At 34.8% G+C, this 24,368-nt stretch overlaps 1 protein-coding gene across 18 annotated transcripts in view; it reads right to left on the bottom strand.

Annotated features, from left to right (window-relative positions):
• The window catches only part of ADGRL3 (adhesion G protein-coupled receptor L3), an 839,163-nt gene that overhangs the window by 100,373 nt on the left and 714,422 nt on the right, over positions 1–24,368 (bottom strand). For all 18 annotated transcript variants that reach the window (XM_045079818.1, XM_045079821.1, XM_045079816.1 and 15 more), the window contains 3 exons: positions 18,312–18,521; positions 15,052–15,272; positions 1,719–1,785 (listed from right to left, as the gene is read on the bottom strand). In XM_045079818.1, the coding sequence (XP_044935753.1) occupies positions 1,719–1,785; positions 15,052–15,272; positions 18,312–18,521 (498 nt within the window). The remainder of the gene's footprint in view (positions 1–1,718; positions 1,786–15,051; positions 15,273–18,311; positions 18,522–24,368) is intronic.

Below are 24,368 nucleotides of genomic sequence, written 5' to 3'. Positions count from 1 at the left end.
AAGTACGATCATGTAGCATAACCGGAATATAAGAAAAAAAGGAAGTCTATTCTCCATACGGATGAGTTGTTCTGGGAAATTAGCTCTCACTATACTTAAAAAGGAACTTGATCATAGATGATTGCCTGGTATTTTAGTGAAGGCAAAAAGCCACTGTAGGGAATTGGGATACCAATGAGTTACAAAGCACTATTATGCCAAAATACATACAAATACAAAATCAGCAGCAGTTGGCATGATGCTGTGGAAATCGTAAAGCAACTCAAAGCCAAGTGTGTGTTTAAAAAAATATATACAGGTGTGTTACTATCTCTACCATCTGAACATGGCCCCTAATTTGTTGTTCAGTGATATGTATTGAAATGCTATGTTACAAATCATAAATACTAAATCAATATGGTTTTGAATAGCTAGATCAAAAGGATTATACAATAGTGGTTAATTCTAATGCTACAACAAACTAGGATTAAAATCCAGGAAACCTTCAGTGATACTGTCTTGTCACTGGAAGCAAAGAGGGCACAGGACTTAAAACAAAAAGGTCCAGTGTGAATTCCATATATCACGTATGTGTAAACTGTATAGAAAACCACATATTCAATTGCACTTGTGACCTGGCTTGTTTATATGTTCCAAAATTTATGATTGGTGGAGACTAGGAAAATCTAATTATAAGCCTTCCTCAATAATAAAGTTCTACAATCCTTTATCTAATTCCAAAAGTCTGAAAAGTGAAAGTTTTAAAAAATTCATTGAGGGGCCAAAAAGCCTAACCTTAACTAACCCCATTTGATGGGAAAACCTGATTTGTACTGACATAAGACTCTTCTTTCTTTATTCTGCTTGCTCCTACTTTTCCAATTTTTTTTTTCTGTTGAATTATTACTGTGTTTGGTTTCAGAGTCCTGCCTAGTCCCTACTGTGAGTATTGGTAGATGTGTTTGATTTTGGGCAACTGCTTATTCTCTACAGGGAATATTGTATAATATGCAATACATGTACCATGTTACTTTCCTAAAGTCTGAAAACTTTCTGAATTCTAAAAAATATACCTGCTTCAAGGGATTTCAGATAGTGAATTGTAAATCCATATTTTATTCAAAATCAAGAAGCCATTTAATTTTAAAAAAATGGAGAACAATTTTGTATTGTAAAATCATGAATACATAAATAATAATACTAAACATAGAATCTAAATTAGGATAAGGAATTCATATGTGAAATCAAGACATTATGCATCTAAAAATTCAGAAGAAAGTATGATTCCAGAATGCTTGCTTAACCATTTTTGCCATTCTCAAGTGAAATTCTTTTGGATTTTAAAGTTTTTGAGATGTTTATAAAAAACAAAACTAGAAGGAATAGTAAGGTATAGGACTGCATTTCCAATTTCCAATTCCATTCATAACTCAAATTATCCAAATGAAAAAGAAAGGAAATATATCGTTGTGAAACTTGAAGTCATTGCTGTTCAAAAACCTACAAAACCAAGTAGCTTATGTGAGGTCAGGCTCTTTTCCTCTCCAACACTTTTGATTAAGTATTTTATAATATAAAAGTAGACTATACTGAGTGTCTAACTGCTTGAGTTATAGAAGGTCAGGTAAGTAGATGATTTCCCCCAAAATAATCTATGTAAATCAAGCAAAGTCAGTGCAAGCATCGTGGAAGTTTTAGTTCTTGACCTGGGAAATACATAGTTAATGAGGAGTCCTTACCATTATTATCAAGGTCGCTGGTCCTATAAAGCTCCAAATGAAGTAGGTGTCAAGTCGGAGCCAACATCTGCAATGAAACACAAGGGAGAGGATGCTCAAGGACTGGCTGTGGGACATACATCAAGAGTGAGCGAGTGACAGAGAAGAATGTGAACTGCAAAGCATTCCACTGGGAGACAGGAAATATTACATTGCTTGTTCATTTAAATGCTGAATTATGTGCCCAATTTCTGACAGCACTATTGATGGAGTAAGATAATTACCCTGGGAAGAAGCAGGGGAAAAATGGCACTAGGCCTATTTGCTAAGGCCTTTTGTGTCTGTCATAGAAACCTTAGGAAAAAAAAAAAGGAAAAGAAAGAGAGAAAAAGCCATACACATAGCCATTAAATCAAGTAGCTTTAAGCTATCCTTTTCTCTCCAATTATGGTGCTACATAACCTGTCTATCAGCTGTCAGGCAAAGTGACATTTTCCTGTCAAGAAGATCTGAGGAAATTCAGTCCAAAGAAGAAATAAATTTGGTATCAGAAGACTGAGTTTTAATTAGGTTGGGCAGCCAACCTTTGAGAGCTCTTGTCTTAAAAAGTGCATTGTTACTGCCAGTGCTCCCGGGGTTGCAAATGGTCCTAAGCATCCCGCGAAGTTGATTCATGACCCAAAAGTAAATTATTAATCACTTAATTTCAGTTACATTTAATACTCCCCCAATTCTTAAAGCCTCTGGGAAATTACATTTTCATTCTTCAGGATGACAGGAAGACAAAATGCAAGTGACTAGTTATGAGAAAGATTAATGTAAATTTTGAACAAATTACATTTTATGTTAAAAATCATATCTTGAATTATTTGCCATTTTGCTAGATTTAAGGGATAATTAAAAAAAAAAAAGGAAAAAGAAAAAGAAAACATCTCCAGTAGACAATGTTCAAGAGTGGTTTGCTAAGTGCTACTGCTTGATTATTATGAAAATGTTATTCAAACCTCAGGATTAATGGAATACTAGAGAAACCACGAAGAAAGGCACTTATCAATGTCCATCAGTAAAGGAATGGGTCAATAAAGTGTTTTCTCCTCATATGATGAAATATTCTAAAACAGTTAAAAGGGCAGAGGTGGATCTTTATGTCAATGAGTAGACCATGGTAACGAATTTTAGCGAAAAAATAACATGAAAAAGCTATGCCATATACCTTTGAACACATAGTTGACCCTTGAACCACATGGGTTTGAACGGTACGGGTCCACTTGTATGTGGATTTTTTTTCCCAATAAATACAGTCCAGTACTGTAGTGTATTTTCTCTTCATTAGGATTTTCTTTTCTTTCTCTCTTTCTTTCTTTTTCTTTTCTTTCCTTTTTTTTTTTTTTTCCCTTAAGATTTAGGGCACCTGGGTGGCTCAGTCAGTTAAGCATAGGACTCTTGATTTCAACTCAGGGCATGATCTCAGGGTCTTGGAATCGAGCCCCGCATCAGGCTCCCTGCTCAGTGGGAAGTCTGCTTCTCCCTCTCCCACTCCTCCAGCTCTGTTCCCTCTCTCACTTCTCTCTCTCTGTCAAATAAATAAAATCTTAAAAGAAAAAGAAAGATTTGATTTTCTTATTTGAGAGAGAGAGCAGAGAGAAAGAGAGAGCACGAGGGGGTGGGCAGAGGGAGAGGGAGAAGCAGGGCTCCATCTCAAGACCCTGGGATTACTACCTAAGCCAAAGACAAATGCTTAACAGGCTGAGCCACTTAGGTGCCCCAGGTTTCCTTAATAATATTTTGTCTTCTCTAGTTTACTGTATTGTAAGGACATGGTACATATTACATATAATATACAAAATATATGCTAATCGACTGCTGATATTATTGGTGAGGCTTCTGTCTGATCAATTGTAAGTTATTAGTAGTCAAGTTTTGGGGGGCATCAAAAGTTAAACGTAGATGGTGGACGGCATGGGGGTCAGGATTCACAGCTGTTCAAGCTGTATATTTAAAATAATACTCATATTTTTAACAGATATACATATGTATTTTTTTTAATAGAAAGGGAAAAAAAATCAAACTCATGTTAGTAGTTGCCTCTCACATGTGGACCAAAGGGCTTAACCATATGTTTTATTTTAATAATTACTGAAAGCAACATGCCAAAATGACAACAGCCTAGCATCTGAGTGATAGAAGCAGTGATATTTATTATGTTTTTCTTTTTACTTTCCCATGACTTAGTTTTTTTTTTTAAGTTAAAACCTGAATTCCTAGGCAAAACAAAAATAACCATATACCAAAGAAAACAATTTTAAAACAACAAAATCTGACTTTCTTCTACTAAGGTAAGTACATGTAAACTAATTTCAATAGAAATATACTATTTGTACTCCAAAAAGTAACTGATTACTAGTTCACATTTTTTACATAGATAATTTTTCTTTATTCAAGATACACATAATAATCCTACTTGAAAAAATCCATACTTGAAGAAATCCGTACTTAAACTATTAGCTATTAGTTTAAGGACTTCTCTTCTTTTTAGTCAGTTGTTCTAAAAATGTGGTCATGGAATATGGAAGTGTGGTACTGTCAATAAGTAGAAACAAATTAGAAAATTCAAGTTTGAAATATGAACATTATGTTCATGCTGACCATAGGCTAGTTTGTTATCACCCTAATAAAGGTGTGTGCATGTGTGGAGGGGGAAGCCCAGAGCTGGGGAAATGTTCTTAAGTCTCTCTTATTCTCAACAAAGATGATATTTTCCCTCAAGATAAGAACAATAAAAGACAGAGCCTGGACATTTTACCGGATTAAACACACACGCACACATGTACCAGCATGCACACATACACATTCACACACATTCCAAGAATGTTGCTGAAATTATAACATGATACAATAATAATAATAAACTTTAAAATGACTGTTACCAATATAGCTCCTGTTCCTTGTAGGTCAAACAAGTTTTTGAGAGCTAATCTGCGACATAAAACACATTTTCAGCAAATTCTTTTAAAAGGAAAATGTGCCTCAAGAATTTCTGAAAAATGTTATTCTACAGGTGAAGGGGTTCTTATACAAATAATTCAAATTACATTACTACAGAGTGCCTTAGATTATGTAGGGGATTTTAAAATGTTAAAAAATCTCACCAAATGTGTTGTTAAAATAAAATAACGTTATTAAATTGTAGCCTTACAAAGCTTTACTTTTTTGAAAACAGTTTCAGCAAATGCTTAGTTGGAAATAAACATGCTTTTGGCACCGTGATCTTATTTAAATGTGAAACTGAAATTACTTTAGAAGTTATTATTTTTTTATTTTTAAGAAAACACTTCAATATCTATTTGGTATAATAGATTTAAGTTCCCTTTGGGACTGAATGGTGTAAGAGGCAATATGAAACACTTAAAATGTACTGCGTAAATCATCCCTTCATGAGAGCTGCCTGGGCTTGACCACCTTCTGGAAGGCAGTGTGGCAAAAATCCCTTTTCTAATTCGATTGCCATATGGCCATACCTGCTGTTGTTTTTGGCCACATGCTGGCTTTCTCAGAGCTTTCTATAGTTTCTCTCTTTCCCAGTAACTACCTTAAAAGTTTGTGTGATTCCTGCCCTGGGTTCCCTGTGCCAGTAAAGCAGAGAGTTATGCGGGGTATTTATCACATGCACAGGCCTATATATCCCATGACATGGCATTCTAGAAGTCTAGGCCGTTCAATGTCACTTGGATAGAGTGAAAATGTGCTGATTAAGAGGAGACAAATATTAGAGGAACAACTTATCACACTAAGTCCAATGAAGTCCAGCTTGCAAATGGCCAAGTAGAGTTGCTATTGAGAATATAATTTATCTGATAATTGCCTTTATCCACTAAGCAACATTTAATTCATGAAATCATTAATTTTAATAGACCATTTGTGTTAATCTTTAAGATATGTCAATTTCTTTTTTTTTTAAATGAAATTCAGTCATATGAATGTAATTGATGAAGTATGTTTATAGCTGCACTGTAAAAAAAGAGATGACTTGCTGTTGAAAAACAAGTATATCCTAGGGTTACTACATGCTTATTTGAAATAATACTGAAAAATCTTAAAAGACCAGATCTATTTTGGAATCCAAAGGAGTACCTGTCACATATCATACACCTTGAACTTTTTTTTCCTCACTTGCCTAAACACAAAGATGTCACAAAAATTATTTCTGTAGCATTTTCTTTTTCAAATTGTAAAAGGCAACATATATTGTTATATATTTGATGAAGCCTTATGACATAATACAAGCTTACTGATTTAATATGCAAAAGAAATGGTGCTAATTCATAAGGATTCCAGAGTTATTGTCTTCCAAAATCTAAGAAACATTATTGTAAATTAAATAATAACATGCTGATATCTGGATCAGTCTTCCTCAAATATGTCTGTTACCAATCCGGTAAGGACCACTTTCATGTTTACTCAGAAAAGAAAAAAATAAAATAATGAAACAACTTAATTTCTCAAAACAGGACAACCGAAAACTGTCCTTCCAAAGCTTATTCTCTCCTACTCTTAAACTACTCACCACTTTATTTTCATCAGTCATTTTAACAATGTATGATTCTGCATTTAGAAAAATGGTAAAGCCAGTTACCCAGCATATATAAATGTCACCTAAAACTTATGTTTTACAATGATTTTAGATGACAGTAACATTACCAGAGAGTAGTTTCTTATTCCAATTAGCATGTTAAATATAGTGCAATTAAAATGCTTTGGGACATTGTGTTTTTGTCGCCTGTTTAATTCACTCTTATCAAAGTAGACATCTGACTACTCACCGGTTTTGTGAAATAACATAAGCTAACAATGGTGTTTGCTTATTTTCTACAGGACCCTACATTGTAGGCTGAACCATCCTTGGTGAGTATTAAATGTAGTCAGTAAACAATCTTTGGCTACTATTAGACCATGAAATTTACAAATCTTAATTATATCAGGTTGTTTATGAGAGTTTGTATAATACATCATCTTTTTTTCTCTGTAACATGTGCAGATCTCTATATTTCTACTACATATATCTGGGAAGATTGAGAGAGAAAAGAAGGAATAAAGAATTAGGGCAAAAAAGAAAAAAAAAGGAATGGGGGCACCTGGGTGGCTCAGTGGATTAAAGCCCCTGCCTTCGGGTCAGGTCATGATCCCAGGGTCCTGGGATCGAGCTCCACATCGGGCTCTCTGCTCAGCAAGAAACCTGCTTTCCTTCCCCTCTCTCTGCCTGCCTCTCTGCCTACTTATAATCTCTGTATGTCAAATAAATAAATAAAATCTTAAAAAAAAAAAGGGGAGGAGAGAAGAGGAAAGGGGACTAGTATATACTTCAAGCCTAGTAATTCCAGTTCTAAGCTTACTGCGTAATATGTCTGTTAGGTTCTTTTAGTGCCATATTCATCACAGTACACTCATGCATCTAATCTTGAAATACTTTGCGAGCAGGTACATGAACTGGAAAAATATTGGAAGAGCAATGCAGGAATGGAGTGTGACCAGTGGTAGTCAAGACTAGCATTGGTGGTTCAGCTACAGTTTGAATCTTAGAATTCAAAACTAGATCTCATACATAAAATGCAGGTTATGTTAAAAAAAAAAATGTAGGTTATGTTGTCTTAATGTCCCTGATATGTTATTTTTTAAAAAATAAGTTTTTCATTATTTCTTTAGCAAAATACATCTTACATTTTTATGGTGAACCACAAAGGTTAGAAGAGCACTATCTCTTTTAATTTATTAGTACTAAATGTTGGAGTAAATCCCACATTGCTTAAATTAATTGGGGCAGCAGCATAAGAATTGTAATCACTACTCTATAAATGGATGCTTTTAATAAAATTTATTTTACAACTAATGTTGCTAATCATAAAGTTTGTATTCCATAGTTTGGATCAGCCAAATAAGATTAACCAGTAATAATAACAGTTCTAATTTAATACATGCATATATATATACCAGATACTTTACATATATGCTTTCTTAAATATATATACATATATATGCACACAGAGATACACGTAACTATGTATTTACTCATATATACAAAAACACATAGTCTCAAACTTTGTAATGGTTTTGCAAAGTATTTACATAATAACTGCCACATTGTAGATTGGAAAAGGAAACTCTGGAATACTAAGTAACTTGCCCATAGCCATATGACTAATAATTAGTTGAGCCAAATTTTATCCTTCTTTATCTGACTCCAAAGTCCTTGGCGCTCTTATGTGTCTCTCAAAGAAAACAAAGATTAGAGTTATAGAATAAATAAAAGTTCTATTTTTGTTGACACTCATAAATTCTCAATGAGTAGATGAGAAATTTATGTGCCGTACAGAAAGCATACATTGTTGAAACATGTCTCAAGCAAAAATCTTCGATTTTTTAAAACATAAAGTCATCTCTTCATAAGTTAGTAAAAATTTTAGTATTTTTAAGCAGCTTTATTGCAATATAACATATATTATAAATCATCCATTTAAATATACAATTCAATGTTTTTGAGTCTATTTAAACGTTGTAAAATTATCACTGTAACCTAATTTGAGAATATTTTCATGGTGCCGAAATAAAACCTTGTACCCACCAGGAGTCACTCCTCACTGTGTCTATCAAATTCACTCCCAGTGGCTTCCCTAACTCTTTCCCAGTCCTAACAACAACTATAATTTTCTCTCTAAAGGTTTGCCTGTTCTGGATGTTTTATATAAATGGGATCATACAATGCACAGTCTTTTATGACTGGATTCTTTCATTTAACAGGACGTTTTTATAATGTGATCATCTTGTAGCACACATCAATGCTTCATTTTCATTTCTAAATAATCTATCATACAGAATGCATTTTGTTTATATCTTTTCATCAAATGTTGGACATAATAACATGCATATACAAGTTTTTGAACGAACCTAGATTTTCATTTTTCTTGGGTAAATACCTAGAAGTGGAATTACTGGGTCATGTAATAACTATGGTTAGCATCTTGAAGATCTGTCAAACTGTTTCCCAAAATAGCTAGCTACACAATTTTACATTGCCAGTAGCAATATGTGCGGATTTTAATTCATACACATCTTCATCAACATATGTTAGTATCTGTCTTTTTTTATTATAATCTTCTAGTGGATAGAGTTATGATATAACTTGATACAATTCTATATGTGGAAGTTATCATATTTCTAAGAACTTAAGACCAACATTCGACTTCAGGGCCAAAATTTAATCACATTCTGTACATAACAGGACAGCAATCCAGATGTTCTCTTCAGTAGTTCTGGTATAGCCAACTCCTCAAAAGAAAAGATTATGCTCAACCCCCAATTCTTATGTATTATGATAATTTTACACCCAATCATAGGGTTCCCAGGTGATGAAATGAAGACACAACAAGCCATCAATCTCTAATACACATGCACATAAATCATGCTCTTGGCCTTCAATAAAATAACATATAGACACACAGTATTCCCCACACACATGGTGAATAATCTTCTTGATATATGTGAATGAAAAATACTTCTTCATTAGCTATCCTATTTCCCACTGGCCAACCCAAAATCAAGGTAATAATATGTTCAGTAAGGTGTATGCTTCATGTCAATAAATGTTACAAGTGGGAATATTTTACAACATATAATAATATGCTTGGAGAACTACTCCAAATTAATATGTAATCTCCTGTGAGTGGGTTGAAGTGCTTTGAAATTGTGAAACATATTAAGTAGACATGCTGTGCATATAACTTGCAGATACTATAAGTTTCATGTGTTTTGTTTGTAAACTCTACCCCCGATGTGGGGCAGAAACTCATTGCCCCCAAATCAAGAATCCCATGCTCTACTGACTGAGCCAGCCAGGTGCCCCCATGAAGTTCAATGTTCTTTGGCTAGCTTCCTTCTTGAATAATACTATAAGCTGACATTTTAAAAAATCAATAATCACTTTTCTACTCAAATAATTATACTGGTTGAATAATGAAGTGAAAATAAGAAATGGGGGGGTTGCTTTTAACTAGCACAGGAGACATGACCTCTTTCAGAGTTGTTCTTAAACTAGTGAGCTAGGGAGATAAATATAAGATTTAATAGATGATTTAGAATTATTTTCAGATCATAAAATTTGATTTCAAATTTTTTAAGACCTCGGTTATGCTTCCAGTACTCAAGGATGTTCTGATTCATTATAAATGTTTATGACCTAATTGACATCTTTTGGAAACCCCTTACAAAGTTTCAAGCCTGTATTTTAAGTCTTGGGCTATCCCTGGGCTTCATCCTTTTCCAGAGCCCTCCCTTCTCCTGGAACTGGCTCCTAATCTTTTCAATTTACCCATCACATTAACCATTCCTTTTTCCATTGTATGCTTGGATTATAAGGGAAGTGGTATGAAGTATAAATGTGATTTTCTCTTTAAATAAAAATTAACTGTTAAAATGGTTTGCACTTTTTTTGGGAAGAGTGAGGTAATTAAAGTTTACATGAACTAATTAGTTTCAGGTCATAAAATGAAAGTACCTAGCATAGAATTTCTAAATCAGCCATGTTTAAATTTTGTTAAGTCAATGCCAGCTTTTATCTTCTGACAGTATCATTTACTGAATGGCTTCACTGAATGTGCATGTGAATAAGAGTATAAGAGAGACTAAGGGAATATACAAAAACAGAGGTAAAATTGAATAAATGCCCATTGTTAACAGTGCAATTTAGAACTGTGGTCCACTAGCTGAAAGCTTTTTCTTTTTCTTTTATTAAATGATTGTACTGGTCTTCTAATCTAATTTTTTAAATGTCCAATTATTGTGACTAAATGTAATTCTAAATACATTCTCGAGATAATGTCAGTACAGATAAAAAGATTTGATTAAACAACATCTGAAAATAATAATAAATTCTCTTACAAGGATTGCAAATTGATGGCAAACTAAGCAACTTCTCAAAATCAAATTATGTGTGCTTTGTGTGTATGAGTTTTGTACATAATTATCAGTTCAACAACCCTAAAACTTCATAGAAAAACACATCATAATCCATCAGCCGGATGGAATATGATGGTTACCACTATCTGTATCAAAATAAGTTATTTAACCTATAAAACTAATTTTATTTCTAATTTTATCTCATACTACCATGGATATGATTCTCTACTTTTTAGAATTGTAAGCTATTATTATCACTATTGTTAAAGGTTTCAGCAATAAGACCTCATTGTCGGTATAATAAAATATAATTAAATATATTAAGAGGAGAGAAAAGGGAAGAATGTTTATAATTATTTGGAGTACTATAATATATATTCAATGGCTTTATTCTAGAGGTACTCTTAAGTGGTTGAAACTGAAGTAAAAATTTAATAATGACAAAGTTCCAAATATAAGTGAAATAGATTTCTAAGACATAAAAATTCATTGTATTGAGCTTAATAAGAATTTACAGAAAAGAGCTGAAAATATGTGTCTGCATTCTGGTTAGTTCCAGTTTATTTAAGATTGTGGACTTTACATAAAAATTCATTGTGTTGAGCTTAATAAGAATTTACAGAAAAGAGCTGAAAATATGTGTCTGCATTCTGGTTAGTTCCAGTTTATTTAAGATTGTGGACTTTATATATTTGTATTTAAAAAGATGAATGTAGGGGCGCCTCTGCCTTCGGCTCAGGTCAGCCCCACATCAAGCTCTCTGCTCGGCAGGGAGCCTGCTTCCTCCTCTCTCTCTGCTTTCCTCTCTGCCTACTTGCGATCTCTGTCTGTCAAATAAATAAATAAAATCTTAAAAAAAAAAAAAGACTTACATATCTGTTTAAAAAAAAAAAGAAGACGGTAACACTGGCAAACAAAAAACAATTTGAGATAGATTTACATGAGAAAAAGTCATGAGATGAACAGGGAGTCAGGAATGTCATCTGAAGGTCAAATAAGAGCAGTTGACAATACTAATAGAAACTGGACCAACAAAGATTTGATAATAAGGAACAAGATATATAATTCTATATGCAGAGATCCTTTGCGTTGTGGAAAAATTCACTGTTTATATTTTTCTTTGAGAAGCTATCTTGATGAAACTCCTGATAGAAAACATGAACTGTTCATTTCAGCTTCTCAAGTAAATGCAAATGCCTGAGTAATGTTTCTTTTTCCACACCTGCTTCTTCAATGGGCAAAATAGACCCTGGATTGGATGCATTCCCAACTGGTAGAAGTTAAACAATTTTTCCATGTATTCTGGAAGGTTTCTCTGCGGACGATTTATTTAAAATGTACAAATGAGACACTAAACACTTTGTGCCTGCCTGAGATAGAATTTTAAAGCAATTTTCCATATTCTTTTCTCTCCCTCTTTCGTTGCTCCTTCCTTTTCTCTATATCGGCTTTGCTGCTCTTTGTGTTGGGAAAAATCATAATTGTGGAACTGAACTATTATGAAGGCTTATTTTAAATCAGTGCTTGGGAAGTAAATTAGCCTCTCTTCCCACACAGTAATAATGTCAGTAAATGAGAGTTTCCAGTTATGGTGCAGGAAATTAAAGCAAGGATGGTCAAAGCTTGAACAGTCACAAGAGACTTACATATTATTGATTTTAAGGCAAGATAGATTCATACTACCAAGGAAGTGACATCTCTTTCAAAATAAATGATTAAAACACAAAGCAAACAAGTTTGAGTCAGTTTAGTGACAGGAAAATTTGCAAATATCTGAAAAGAAATGAAACACATAAAAGTAGAAGCAATTCAGGGACTGATAGAGAGCAAAATGAAATGACCTAAGAACAATATTTGAATATTAGCAGGTCACAAATAACTATATCATTCAATTTTAATATCTTAGAGGGGATATGCTAATTAAAATGTAAAATCCTATGACCTAAGGAGAATGACAGCTCGTGGGTTTCTGTTTAAGGGATAAAAATATTTTAAAATGAGATGGTGGTGATGTGTGAACACTGTGAATGTACTAAAAACTACAGCAGCATACACTTTAAAAGAGTAAATTTTATGGTATGTGAATTATATCAATACAGGTGTTATTTTTTAAAAAATCTGACCTACCTAATTTCCCTTCACCTAAGAGGTCTTTGGAGGCAAGCTCTTTTAATGCTTTTATCTAATCTAATTTTATCTAATCTCAATCTGTTCCATAGTTGGCACTGGGATCCACAAAATGAACTCCGATTTGACCACATTTCATAAAGGTTGGATTAAGAAACAATTACTATTAGTTATGTTTAGACAAATAGCCTTTTACAGCCTTTCTTGCGCTCAAGAGAGAAAAATTCAACAGAAGTGAGATGGTCTTCTTTCAACTGTATTGTCGCGACAGATTCTACTTTATGTTCCCAGTAATGCTTCTGCTTGTCTTCCCTCCTCATGAATCCTCTCTCAGGGGAAGTGAGCTGCTTTAGTGCCAGCATATTCAGGCTGCTGATGGCTGGTGGAAAGTCATGAAATTTGGCTTATTAACTTCTGTACAAATTGATGTTATCTAACCTCATCTGAGCCTTCAGTGCTGCTTGGAAATCTTTTTATTAATGTTTAATTGGCTCCTTAGCCCATTTTCCATAGTGCTTATTTCAAGACTTTTCAAATTTCCTGTCCTCCCAACGTAACTTCACCTGTTCACTGAGCAAGTCCGCTTCTTCTACTTGATGGGAAAGTTGTTCCACGTTGAAATTCATCTTATCTGTTCTTTCCTTCACACTCATCTTAGAAGAGAGGGGTCATTTTACTTTTCCAAAAACATTCCTAGTCTAGTGGAAATGAAACTGATGTTTTTTATCATACATCTGCCACTATCTAGCTCTATAACCATGGGCAAGGCAATTAATTTACCTGGTCCTTGATTATTTTCATTTGCAAAATTAATGACTTGGATGAGGTGTATTGCAAAGCCAACTCCTGTATTAAATCAAGGTTTTGTTAATCTTATGTATAATCTTATGCTTTTCTATCCCTCTAGAACCTTCCCTTTCATCCAGCCTCTCTATATATTAAATACAAATAAGGCATACACATGTTCCCTTCTATGAAATGCATTTTTCCCACCCCCGAGACATTCTTTGGACTTCATTTTGAAAAAATCTTCTTCATTTCTGTAACCACAAGTTAATGTTTTACTATTTCTCAAACATTTTCAGGCTACAGGTAATACTTTTAAGACTCTACTTTCTTGCTATTGACATATCTCTTCAAACCTTCCAGTCTGGCTTCTGCTTCCAGCATTGTCAAAATAATTGTTGCAAAGGACAAATAATTTTTCCTCCGTGCTTATCCTCTGGAATTATCTTTGCTATAGAACACCCCAGCTGGTGTTCTGAAATACCATCTTGAAATGATCTTCTCATTCTCTTTTAAAGTTCTTTTAAAGGCTCTCATTCTCGTTTAAGGCTTTTTTTTTTTTTTTAAGATTTTATTTATTTCTTTGACAGACAGAGATCACAACTAGGCAGAGAGGCAGGAAGAGAGAGAGAGGGAGAAGCAGGCTCCCTGCTGAGCAGAAAGTCCAATGCGGGGCTTGATTCCAGGACCCTGGGATCATGACCTGAGCCAAAGGCAGAGGCTTTAACCTACTGAGCCTCATTTAAGGCTTTTGTCTCTATTTTTATTTTCCCACATCAAACTATGTCCTAAATGAGGGTATTCATTGGAGCTCTCTCTTGGTCTTCTTTCTGATTTTTCTTTTGAAACTTTCATTCATTCTCAGGATGCCAACTATTACACTGATGTCAATTACAACATATTTTTCACTGAATTCCTTTCCAGGACATGTATGTCTCACCAATTTGAGTGTATACTGAAAATAACATTCATCACTACAACCCAATACCCACCTGGGGAAAAAAAAAGGGGGGAAGAATAACAAGCTGCCCCTGCTCCTATTGTTTCTCTTTCTGTTAATGACATAAATTTCTATCCAGTGACTAGTACTGACAGGTCAGGAAGAAGAGAAGCCATTAATATCAGGGACTATGCTGTCCTCTGAATACACATCTTCTGACATAGCTAGTTCTTCATTTGACAAATGTCCCAGTGCCCTGAAAGATATTAAAGCGTTCATCTTCGTATAATTACTCAAGGCTCTGATGTAGCTGTGGGAAAATTAAGCTGTTTTAAACAGCATCCTACTGAATCTCGGGATTTTTTTTTTTTTCTCTCTCTGTATCATAACAAAAGTACAACCTTGGATTGAATTATCCGCATTTGCTTCTCCAGTTCTATCATTTATTGCTGTGAGGTGGTACAGAGACGTTAGCTTCCAAGAAAATCCAAAGCATGTATTTCAACTAGATTTCCAAAGAGAGGGGGGGAAAAAGGAAAGAAATGATAAACTCACACTTTATCTGTGCCGTAACTCCTGTAGTCTACCGCTGCTGACACAGCCACGATGAGCGCGGGCATCCCGTAGCCGACCAGGTAGAAGTATTTCCTCCGTGAGTGCTCGCTCTCGAAAACCTCCACCAGCATGATGTAGAGCTGCACTCCCTCCAGGAACATCCAGGTGAAGGCGGCCAGGAAGAAGAAATGTAAGAGGGCAGCGAAAACGGCACAGGCAATCTAGGGAAGGGAACAAAGCGCTCGAGTAAGGGCGGAACAAAATCTACCATAACGTCAAAATCAACATTTAGCAACACTGCGGTCACACAAGAGGTCTGCAGAAGAATAATCTAGACAAGATTCTTAAAATTCCAATGTTAAAACCGAAATAGAACTGATCCTTCATAACCACATTTAACATTTTTTGTAATAATGGCTTACAGATGACAGCATAGGATGATTATAAAGAAATACTATTAAATAATTTAGGAAAAAACATCAAATAAGAGCCTATTATTGATAATTATTACTGAGATTAGTCTAAATTTTAAAAACAACATCTCATGCATTATTTTTCTTGGCCATGATCATGTGTATTCTATCACTAAGTCCTCTAATTGTAAATGAAAAAGGAACATTAAAACCAAGGAGAATAAAAGCTCTTAAAGTTAAAAAGTATAACAATTACAGTAATTTTGTGATGGAATCATTACTTTGCTATTATTATTTGCTGGTTTATTTCTTTTCTGCCTGGTTTCAGGAAGGATTTAAAGTGACATTGGGAAGTTCATGCTGCAAAGTGTAAAAGCAGGTCTGGTTAAAATAAAATAAAATAAAATGTCCAGAGTGCTTTCTTTCTCTCATTTTCCTTTATTGTAAGAAATGTTGGGCTGGACAAGCTTGGTCAAAAAAGACAGCTGGTCCTTATTTTGGCATATTCTCTAAGGCACTGCAAGTTTCATCTGAACATGTACTGATTATCTTATGTCAGTTCTGAAATTTTCACTCCTTGGGGAAGTGGAGGTCTTTATTTTTTAAGAAATCCTAAGGGTGCATGGGTGGAGCAGTCATTTAGGCCTCTGACTCTTGGTTTCGGCTCAGGTCGTGGACTTGACGGTCATGGGATCAGTCTGGTGGGGCTCCACGCTAACCATGGAGTCGGCTTGGGATTTTCTCTCCCTCTTCCTCTACCTGCCCCCCTCTTTTCTCTTTCTCTCTCTCAAATAAATAAATACGTCTTAAGAAAGAAAGAAATCCTAACTGAAATATATATCTCCTACTAGAAAAGGGCAAAAAACTTATAGACATTATCAGATTATAAGGGATTCAATGATGAGTATATGGTCTTTGAGAAAGAGACAAAGGGCAGGTCAGTTTCATTGCGTCAGAGAGATGACATTGACGGGAGATGAGGACGTCCCCTATCAGCAGGCTAGAGAGAAAGCACAGCCTAATCACCACCTAAGAGTCAGGAAGAGAACACCTACCTATTCAGGAACAAGAAACTGAGCTAAGACATGCTCTACTCCAACTTTTCATATCAATCTTTGCTTTCTATGCTACTTGTCGTAAGTTAGTTTTGTACAGTATACAACATGTGGTGAGGTTTATCATACCATATGTACATCAGGAAACAAAAGAATAAGGTTTCTAAGTGAAAAGAAATCACACAACATTTGAATTGCAGGTTAACAAGAGAATGAAATGATTCCTTCTTGGAAAATAACACAGTTTTCCATTCCTTGCTTTTTAGAGTTAGAACCTCAACTATTAATTTTTGTTATCAGAAGATTTTACTTTTTTGGGAAAAGAAAAGTACTCTTTGATTGCTTATTCATATGTATGCATTTATGGAAAAAGCTGTCACATTTGTATATGATAACCAATTAAAAGTATAATCACCATAATTGTACCCTTTACAGCCATTAATCATGAATGTGTAATCACCAACATGAATCCGACTGCATTTTTATTGAAAAGTACTCCGTACTTATGGACACATACCAGAGAACAGCATTAAGTGAATGAATTATTTACTATGCCGACACATCTTCTAAAAAACGTTAAGTTTTCTTTTCAATTACAGTTTTGATCATGAGACCAAACGTACTGTGAATCGTAAGTAAATAGAATGGGCCTCACAAAAAGTATAAGTAAGCATAGTCTGTTGAGTAATTAGATACTGTTATTTGTATTTTCAGTTTGGTTTTACCAAACGTTGGCCAGTGCTATTCCTTTCCCCCCTTTCTTTCCCTACTACCTTCCTTTGCTCCTCTTCTTTATTTTCTCACATGACTAAATACAGTTTGGAATAAAGTATAAAGCTGACATTAAAGATGTCAATAGGACTTGTACAAATACAATGTGTCAAACAAAATTTGGGAAGAGTTCATAAATTCTGAAATGTCCTATAGTCTGAACTATTTTCCAAATATGTCCATTAGAAAAACTCATTTTAGGCATGAAGTTTTAAATATGATATAAACTTTTTTTTGTTTTGTTTTGTTTTAAAGTATATGATACGGCCGCCTACCTTGCTAATTCAGAAAAGCCTGCAACTCTTGATCTTGGGGTCGTGGGTTTGAGCCCCACTTTGGGTATAGAGATTACTTAAAAAAAAAAAAACTTTAAAAAAAGTTTGTGATAAACTTTGAAAAATAACAATTATATCTATTAGGAAAGATACTCTTCTATTCCCCAAATGATTTTACTGAAATTTCCCCCATATTCTACTCTGATAAGAACAAAGCAAAACATGGGACACCTGGGTGGCTCACTTGGTTAAGCATCTGCCTTTGGCTCAGTCATGATCGCAGGCTTCTGCAATAGAGTCCTGCATTGGGTTCCCTGCTCAGTGGGGAGCCTCCTTCTCCCGCTCCCTCTGCTGTGTGCACTCTCAATCTCTCAAATAAATAAATAAAATCTTAAAAAATAAAGAAGCAAAACAAAACAAACACACACAAACTAATGAGGAGACCTAATTCTTGAGAAAGGCAAGGTTATGAACAGAATTTCTCAAGAAATGTAGGCATACGCCCTAACATTTGTTGCTTTTTTACAACAATGGAGTAAAAAGGCCGGGGGTAGAGCTGATAATTTGAATAATCTGAAAATTGAGATTTTCTGAAAATCTAACTCTGAAAATTTATATCAGATCTGAAAATTTATAACTATCGCAGACAACTGGAAGAGAGGCTCCATTCAAACAAGAATATTTTGAGTACTGGAAAGCTGGAAAAATGGAGACATTCTTTCCTAATATCAGCGTAGGTTGCTTACGGGTTGGTCAGTTCGGTTGATCCCGATCAGGAAGAGAAGTTCAGCTACAAAAAGGCTGATGCAGAGGTTCTTGTGGATGGTATTGCGGTCACTCTGGAGCCCGCGGAAAAAGCAAAATGTGAAGATGCAAATCAGGAGACAAACAAGGGACAGCAAAATTCCAACCCACGTGATCACATCCAGAAGAAGGTCATGGACCGCATCACTGTGCTGGAAAGACAACAGAAAAGCCGTAAGTTGCAATTATGCATAACAAATCATGAAGTCGTACGAGGACCTGGATTCATGATGCATGGTTTCATAATGTACTAGGCACACACAGTGAATAAGATAACTTAATTATTTGGGTTTCCTAGTTCACAGGTAAAGCATTTAATATTCTCTGTGAGGTGTCAATCAGCTTGATATTCAGGGATGACAATAGTGTTTGCACTCCTCTTGGTCACATGTATTTTCAGGAAACAAATAGTTGAAGCAAGTCAACATAACTCTGGCTTATGATTTCAGGGAAAAGCTGTATTTTTTCAACTCGTATCACTTTTATAGTTTTTTTTTTTTTTTAAAAACAACCCCACTACGGAATACTCTATTTAAAAAACTAAGTTATACACTTAGGGAAGTGGTGTTTCAACTGAAATGCTTTCTAAATCACCAAGGGACTTTTTAATAATAATAAAAAAAAAAGATACAATTCTTCTGCCATTTAAGCTCTTTATCAAGAATTCCAAGTTTGAGTTCATAAAAGTATGCATTTTTGTAAAGATTCTCAGTTAATTCTGATGAACAGCCACATGCACATACCATTTATTTAGTGGAAGATCTAAAAGAATGAGGATATTCACTGGATTTATATTCATATTGAATGGCTTAAGGAGATCAAGAAGTTTGATCCTTAAAGGGTTTTGCATGAAAAGAGCCTGTTATATACAGATGGAAAATAAGCATTCAATATTACTATCTCCAGTAGCAGCATAAAACAGGGCTAAGAAAAAGAAGTTCATAAAAAGCTTCTGTACTAAAACTACATTTTTGGGGGGGCTCTATTAAAATAGTCCTGTGGGACCCATTCCTTTCATGTTTCTTGCTCTATGTACTATCTCATTTCTGTCCTTCTAAGATTCCAAACTCTATTCCCTCTCCATGGTAGCTTGCCTTCACCCAAAACCACTTCTGTGAAGCATTAAAATTTTAGGGTGGCCCAACATATCAGAATGCCAAGATGTTGGAGCAGAGTTGAGAAATTGTCTATGACCATCAACGCTTCTTTTCTTTGTAGTTGCTTAAAAAGCCCTGAAGACCTAATTTCCATAAGTAGGGGAACAAATAAGTAATAGTTGATTTATAGAAATGATATTTTGAAGTATAATAGAAAATCAGTGTTCTAAATTTATAGTCACAAACATTGATACTTCTCAAAACCTAAGGCCCACATTGGGCTCTCTGCCTGCCTCTCTGCCTACTTGTGATCTCCCTCTCTCTGTCAAATAAATAAAAAAAAATAAAATTTTTTAAAAATAAAAAAATAATAAAATAAAAATGCAAGTGACAAAAGAATCTTATACAGTATAATGCCACATATACAAAATTTTTAAAAAACAAAAAAACAATGATATTGATATTTATGGATATATACTGAAGTAGTTAAAGTGTGGTATCAGCATGGGGAATTTTTTTGTTGAAAACAAAGCGATACGTTTCTAATTAACATCTTTTTCAACTGTGTAGATCATACACACCAATTTTTATTTTAAGATGGAAGTCACTATACTTAGTGACTTCCACACTGCTGGCTCACTTCAAAAATACTAAATAACCAGGTTTTCTGGTGTTGTTTGTTTTTATTCAAACTTCATACTTTTCTGTTATATACAAACCTCATACAAAGATTATTTTGAATATGGAAATTCTCCCAAGCCAGTCACTATGCTATAGCCTAAATCACAGCCCTTCTCAGGTCACCAGATAAGACTTCACAGTTATTTGATAAAGAACTCTGCTAGAACACTGTCAGTGAAACAGTTCTGAAATATTCCTGCATAACTCTAGATATATTTCCCGGAAGGAGCTCAAATCATGAAAGAAAACTACATGAAATTTTGCTGTAACTGCTTTGTTCTCCAGGGGACACTACCAAGTAGTGTTGGGTCTCAGATAGCGTAAATTACTTTTACTGTTTGAGAGTGGAGAGTGGTTAGAGCTACCTAGCTCCCTGAACAGAGGGCTATTTGCTCTCTTCTTTGACTCAAAGGAAAGATGCTGTGATTGAGTAACAAGCACCAATGTTCAGCACAGCAGTCTTCTGTAATGGGAAAAATGGCAGGTATAATACATTCTCAAATGTATCCTAAAGACCTAAAACACTAACAAAAAGAGAGAGAGAGAGAGAGAAAAGAAAAGAAAGAAGAAACCAAAAAAACTCCTGCCTTTGTCTGGGTAGTTACATTATTAGAAATGTATTTACTTTTACTCAGTGTCTTCCTAAGTCCTTCAAAAACCCCATGCAGAGTCATTAAGAGAAGAATACCAGATGTCAAAACATCAGTACAAAAAGTACATTACACTCAAAGACAGAACAAGAAAGTCTAGTGATTAATTCACTTTTCAGGTCTCACTGTCTAGCTCAGAAAACATCAACACCAACCACCTTGTGTATACTATCCTGAGATAGTGGCACCCTTCAAATACAACTCACCACTTGAATTTCATAAATAAGATGAAAGAAAAAGAACAATGGATATTAAATCCCGATAAGAGTTTTGAGAATAGCCCTCTTTATAACAGTGCGCCATAACAGAACTTCCAGGAGGCCACGCCATGAAAAAAACTAAACCAAACCAAACCAACAAACAAACAAGCGCCTTCGAGAAGATGGTCATTGAATAAAACTCTTAGATATTATTGTAACAATGTGATAAATATTTTTATTTCTAAAGTTCTACATTTCTAAGTACTATATTACTCAATCACCTATAATATGTACTATATACCATTATGTGCCTTATTAATTTTATATCTTATTACTGTTATATCCCAGCACCTAGTACTGGGCTTGACACACAAAAATGCTTAAGAAATACTTGCTTTTGAGTGATGGTACTCAAAAGTTCTAGATACTCTGCCTAGAACTTAGCCTTAGAGCTGAATTCTCTATGTCAGTAGAGCTCTGCATCCATTAATCTCCACTGGATGTTTAAAAAGTTATCAGATATTACATGTCCAAAACTGAGCCCCTTATCATATCCTGTTTCTCTCTCCACTGTCCCAAAAAACTTCTCTTCCCTCTGTTTTCCCATTTCGGTAAATAACAACTTCATTCTTTGAAGTATTCTTGCCCCAAACTTAGAAGTCATATTGATTCTTCTGTCTCACCAAAATCCATCAGGAAATCTTGGAGGCCCTGCTGCTCATCACCTCAACTACACCAAATTGGTTGGAGCCGGCCCTTTTTTAAATAGCCTCCTAACTGAACTTCCGATTTTGACCCTCGTTCCCTGTATATTCCCTCTATATTCAACAAGATAGAGAAATTCTTTTTAAATATAATTCAGATTCTTTGACTCATTGATGAAAGCCGTCTGATGTTTTCCACTTCAATGAAAGTAAAAAAATACTCTTCCCCTATGATCCTCTGCCTTGTTCTTTAAATTCTACATATCAGTGAGATAATATGGTAATTGTCTTTCTCTGATTGATTTAGGATCATAGGGGAAAAGAGAAAAAGAGAAACAAGAGGAAACCGGAGAGGGAGACAAACCCTAAGAGACTATTAATTTTGGGAAACAAACTGAGGGTTGATTGAGGTTGATTGAGCATGGGGGAGGGTGGATAGGGTTGCTGGGTGATGGACATTGAGGAGGGGATGTGTTTTTAACTAGTATTGGGTATTACATAAGACTGATGAATCACAGTTCTGTATCCCTGAAACAAATAATACATTAAATGTTAATAAAAAAAGAAAAAGAGTAAAAACCTAAATCTTTCAAGGGTCTACAAGGCATTCTAACTTCTGCATATCTGTGACATGGTTTCCTATCCACCCCTTCACTCAGTTCATCCCACCTAGTGGGCCTGCTCCATTCTTTGAATATGCCAAAGATGTTCCAGTCTCAAAGGATTTGTCTTTGATGTTCCTTCGGCCTGGAATATTCTTCCAAAAGATAGCTGCATGGCTTACCAGCTACCTTCCTTCAGTCCCTCACTGAGATGTCACCTTTTCACAGAGGGTCCTTCTGAGTCACCATATTTAAAATTTCAAACACCTTTTCCCTATTCTTTTTTTTTTCCTATTACTTTTCCTGCATTACTTTTCTCATCAGTACTTGTCTACTCTATATATTTTGTTAATATTGCTTGTTGATTGTCTGTATCCCCCAACTAGAAAATACATTCCAAGAGAATGAGTTGTTTTAACTCTTCTGATCACCAAGGGATCTGCAGGTCCTACAAAACTGTCTCCCACAGAGTGGATGCACAATTAATGTGTTGACTAAATAAAGGAATCTCGCTTAAATTATCCCTACATTCTCGAATAGATTTAAATTATAAAGTAAAAGTTATAGCATGCTGTCCATTACACATTTTGGGGGACTCTTGGGTTCTTAAACTACCTGCTCTAAAATCTATTTTTTTTTTTTAAAGATTTTATTTATTTATTTGACAGACAGAGATGACAAGTAGGCAGAGAGGCAGGCTGAGAGAGAGAGGAGGAAGCAGGCTCCCTGCCGAGCAGAGAGCTCCATGCAGGGCTTGATTCCAGGACCCTGGGATCATGACCTGAGCCCAAGGCAGAGGCTTTAACCCTCTGAGCCAACCAGGCGACCCCCTGCTCTAAAATCTTAAGTAAAAGATAAAATTAGAGTTGGAAAATAAGAAGGTTGAAACACCATAATATCTTAAGATATGCTGAAATGTCAAGGTATTAAGCAACTATGACAATGGAGACCAAACTATGCCCGGAAGAAGACTGGAGGAGTCAATTACAGAGTCCAAAGGCATGGAGTTAACCTTATCAGTCCGATTTCACAACTGTTATCTTGCATAAACTACTTAACCTTTTGAATATCAAAAGCCTCATACACATAGAGATAAAGTAAGGCTTCAGATCTTGTGATAATTAAAATAATACATATGAAAGCAAAAAAAAAGAAATAACATATATGAAAGTGAGAAAGTCTATGTTATTTTTTGTTTGTTTGTTTTGAGAAACGTGGGATCTTTTACATAATTCTTACACAAGGTCAACGTTTCTTATTTCTGTTTATAATCTGAAAACAGGGGTGCCTGGGTGGCTCAGTTGGTTAAACGGCTGCCTTTGGTCAGGTCATGATCTTGGGGTCTTGGGATGGGGCCCCATGTTGGGTTCCTTGCTCAGTGGGCAGTCTGTTTCTACCTCTCCTTCCCCCCCTCCCCACTATGCTCTCTCTCTCTGTCAAATAAATAAATAAAATCTTAAGGAAAAATATGAGAACAGTCTTGATTATTTTCTTGTTTGACAGCAACTTTCATATAAATAATCAAAAGTCTGTATGAATGATAAAGGATAGATCAGAAAAATAACAACTGAACAGAAATAAATTTTAATGTTAACTAATAACACAAAACATTATTCCAACCAACTGATGAATTACCTAAATTCACTTTGTAACATTTCCAATTTAGTTTATGTTATTAATAAGATGTGTGTTACTGATGAATTAAGGTCACAAAATTCCTACATCATTCAAAGGGAGAAGATTTTTAACTTTAGAATTTGAAATCTACATTCATTACTGTACAAATATGTTTATGACTTTTGAATAATAAAAGACAAATTATTGTCTTTTATATAAAGGGGATCAATTTCACCTTTATATTCTTCTTCAAGTTATAATGAAAAGATAAAGTAGCAACACAAGATACATACCTAATATTTTCCCCCAGAGTCTGTACCATTCATAGACTAGTATAATTTGTTGGAAAGAATGTTTATGAACTCAAAAATTTTTTTTAAATACAAAAAATCGAAACCTTCAAGGAGATTAACTTCTAAAGAGAAGATGGTGAGGCAGGAGAGAAAAT

The sequence above is a fragment of the Mustela putorius genome, unplaced genomic scaffold (assembly GCF_011764305.1).
Source record: "Mustela putorius furo isolate JIRA1106 unplaced genomic scaffold, ASM1176430v1.1 tig00000430_pilon_pilon_pilon, whole genome shotgun sequence".
Classification (NCBI taxonomy): Eukaryota; Metazoa; Chordata; class Mammalia; order Carnivora; family Mustelidae; genus Mustela; species Mustela putorius.
This window is presented reverse-complemented; position numbering and strand designations above follow the sequence as displayed.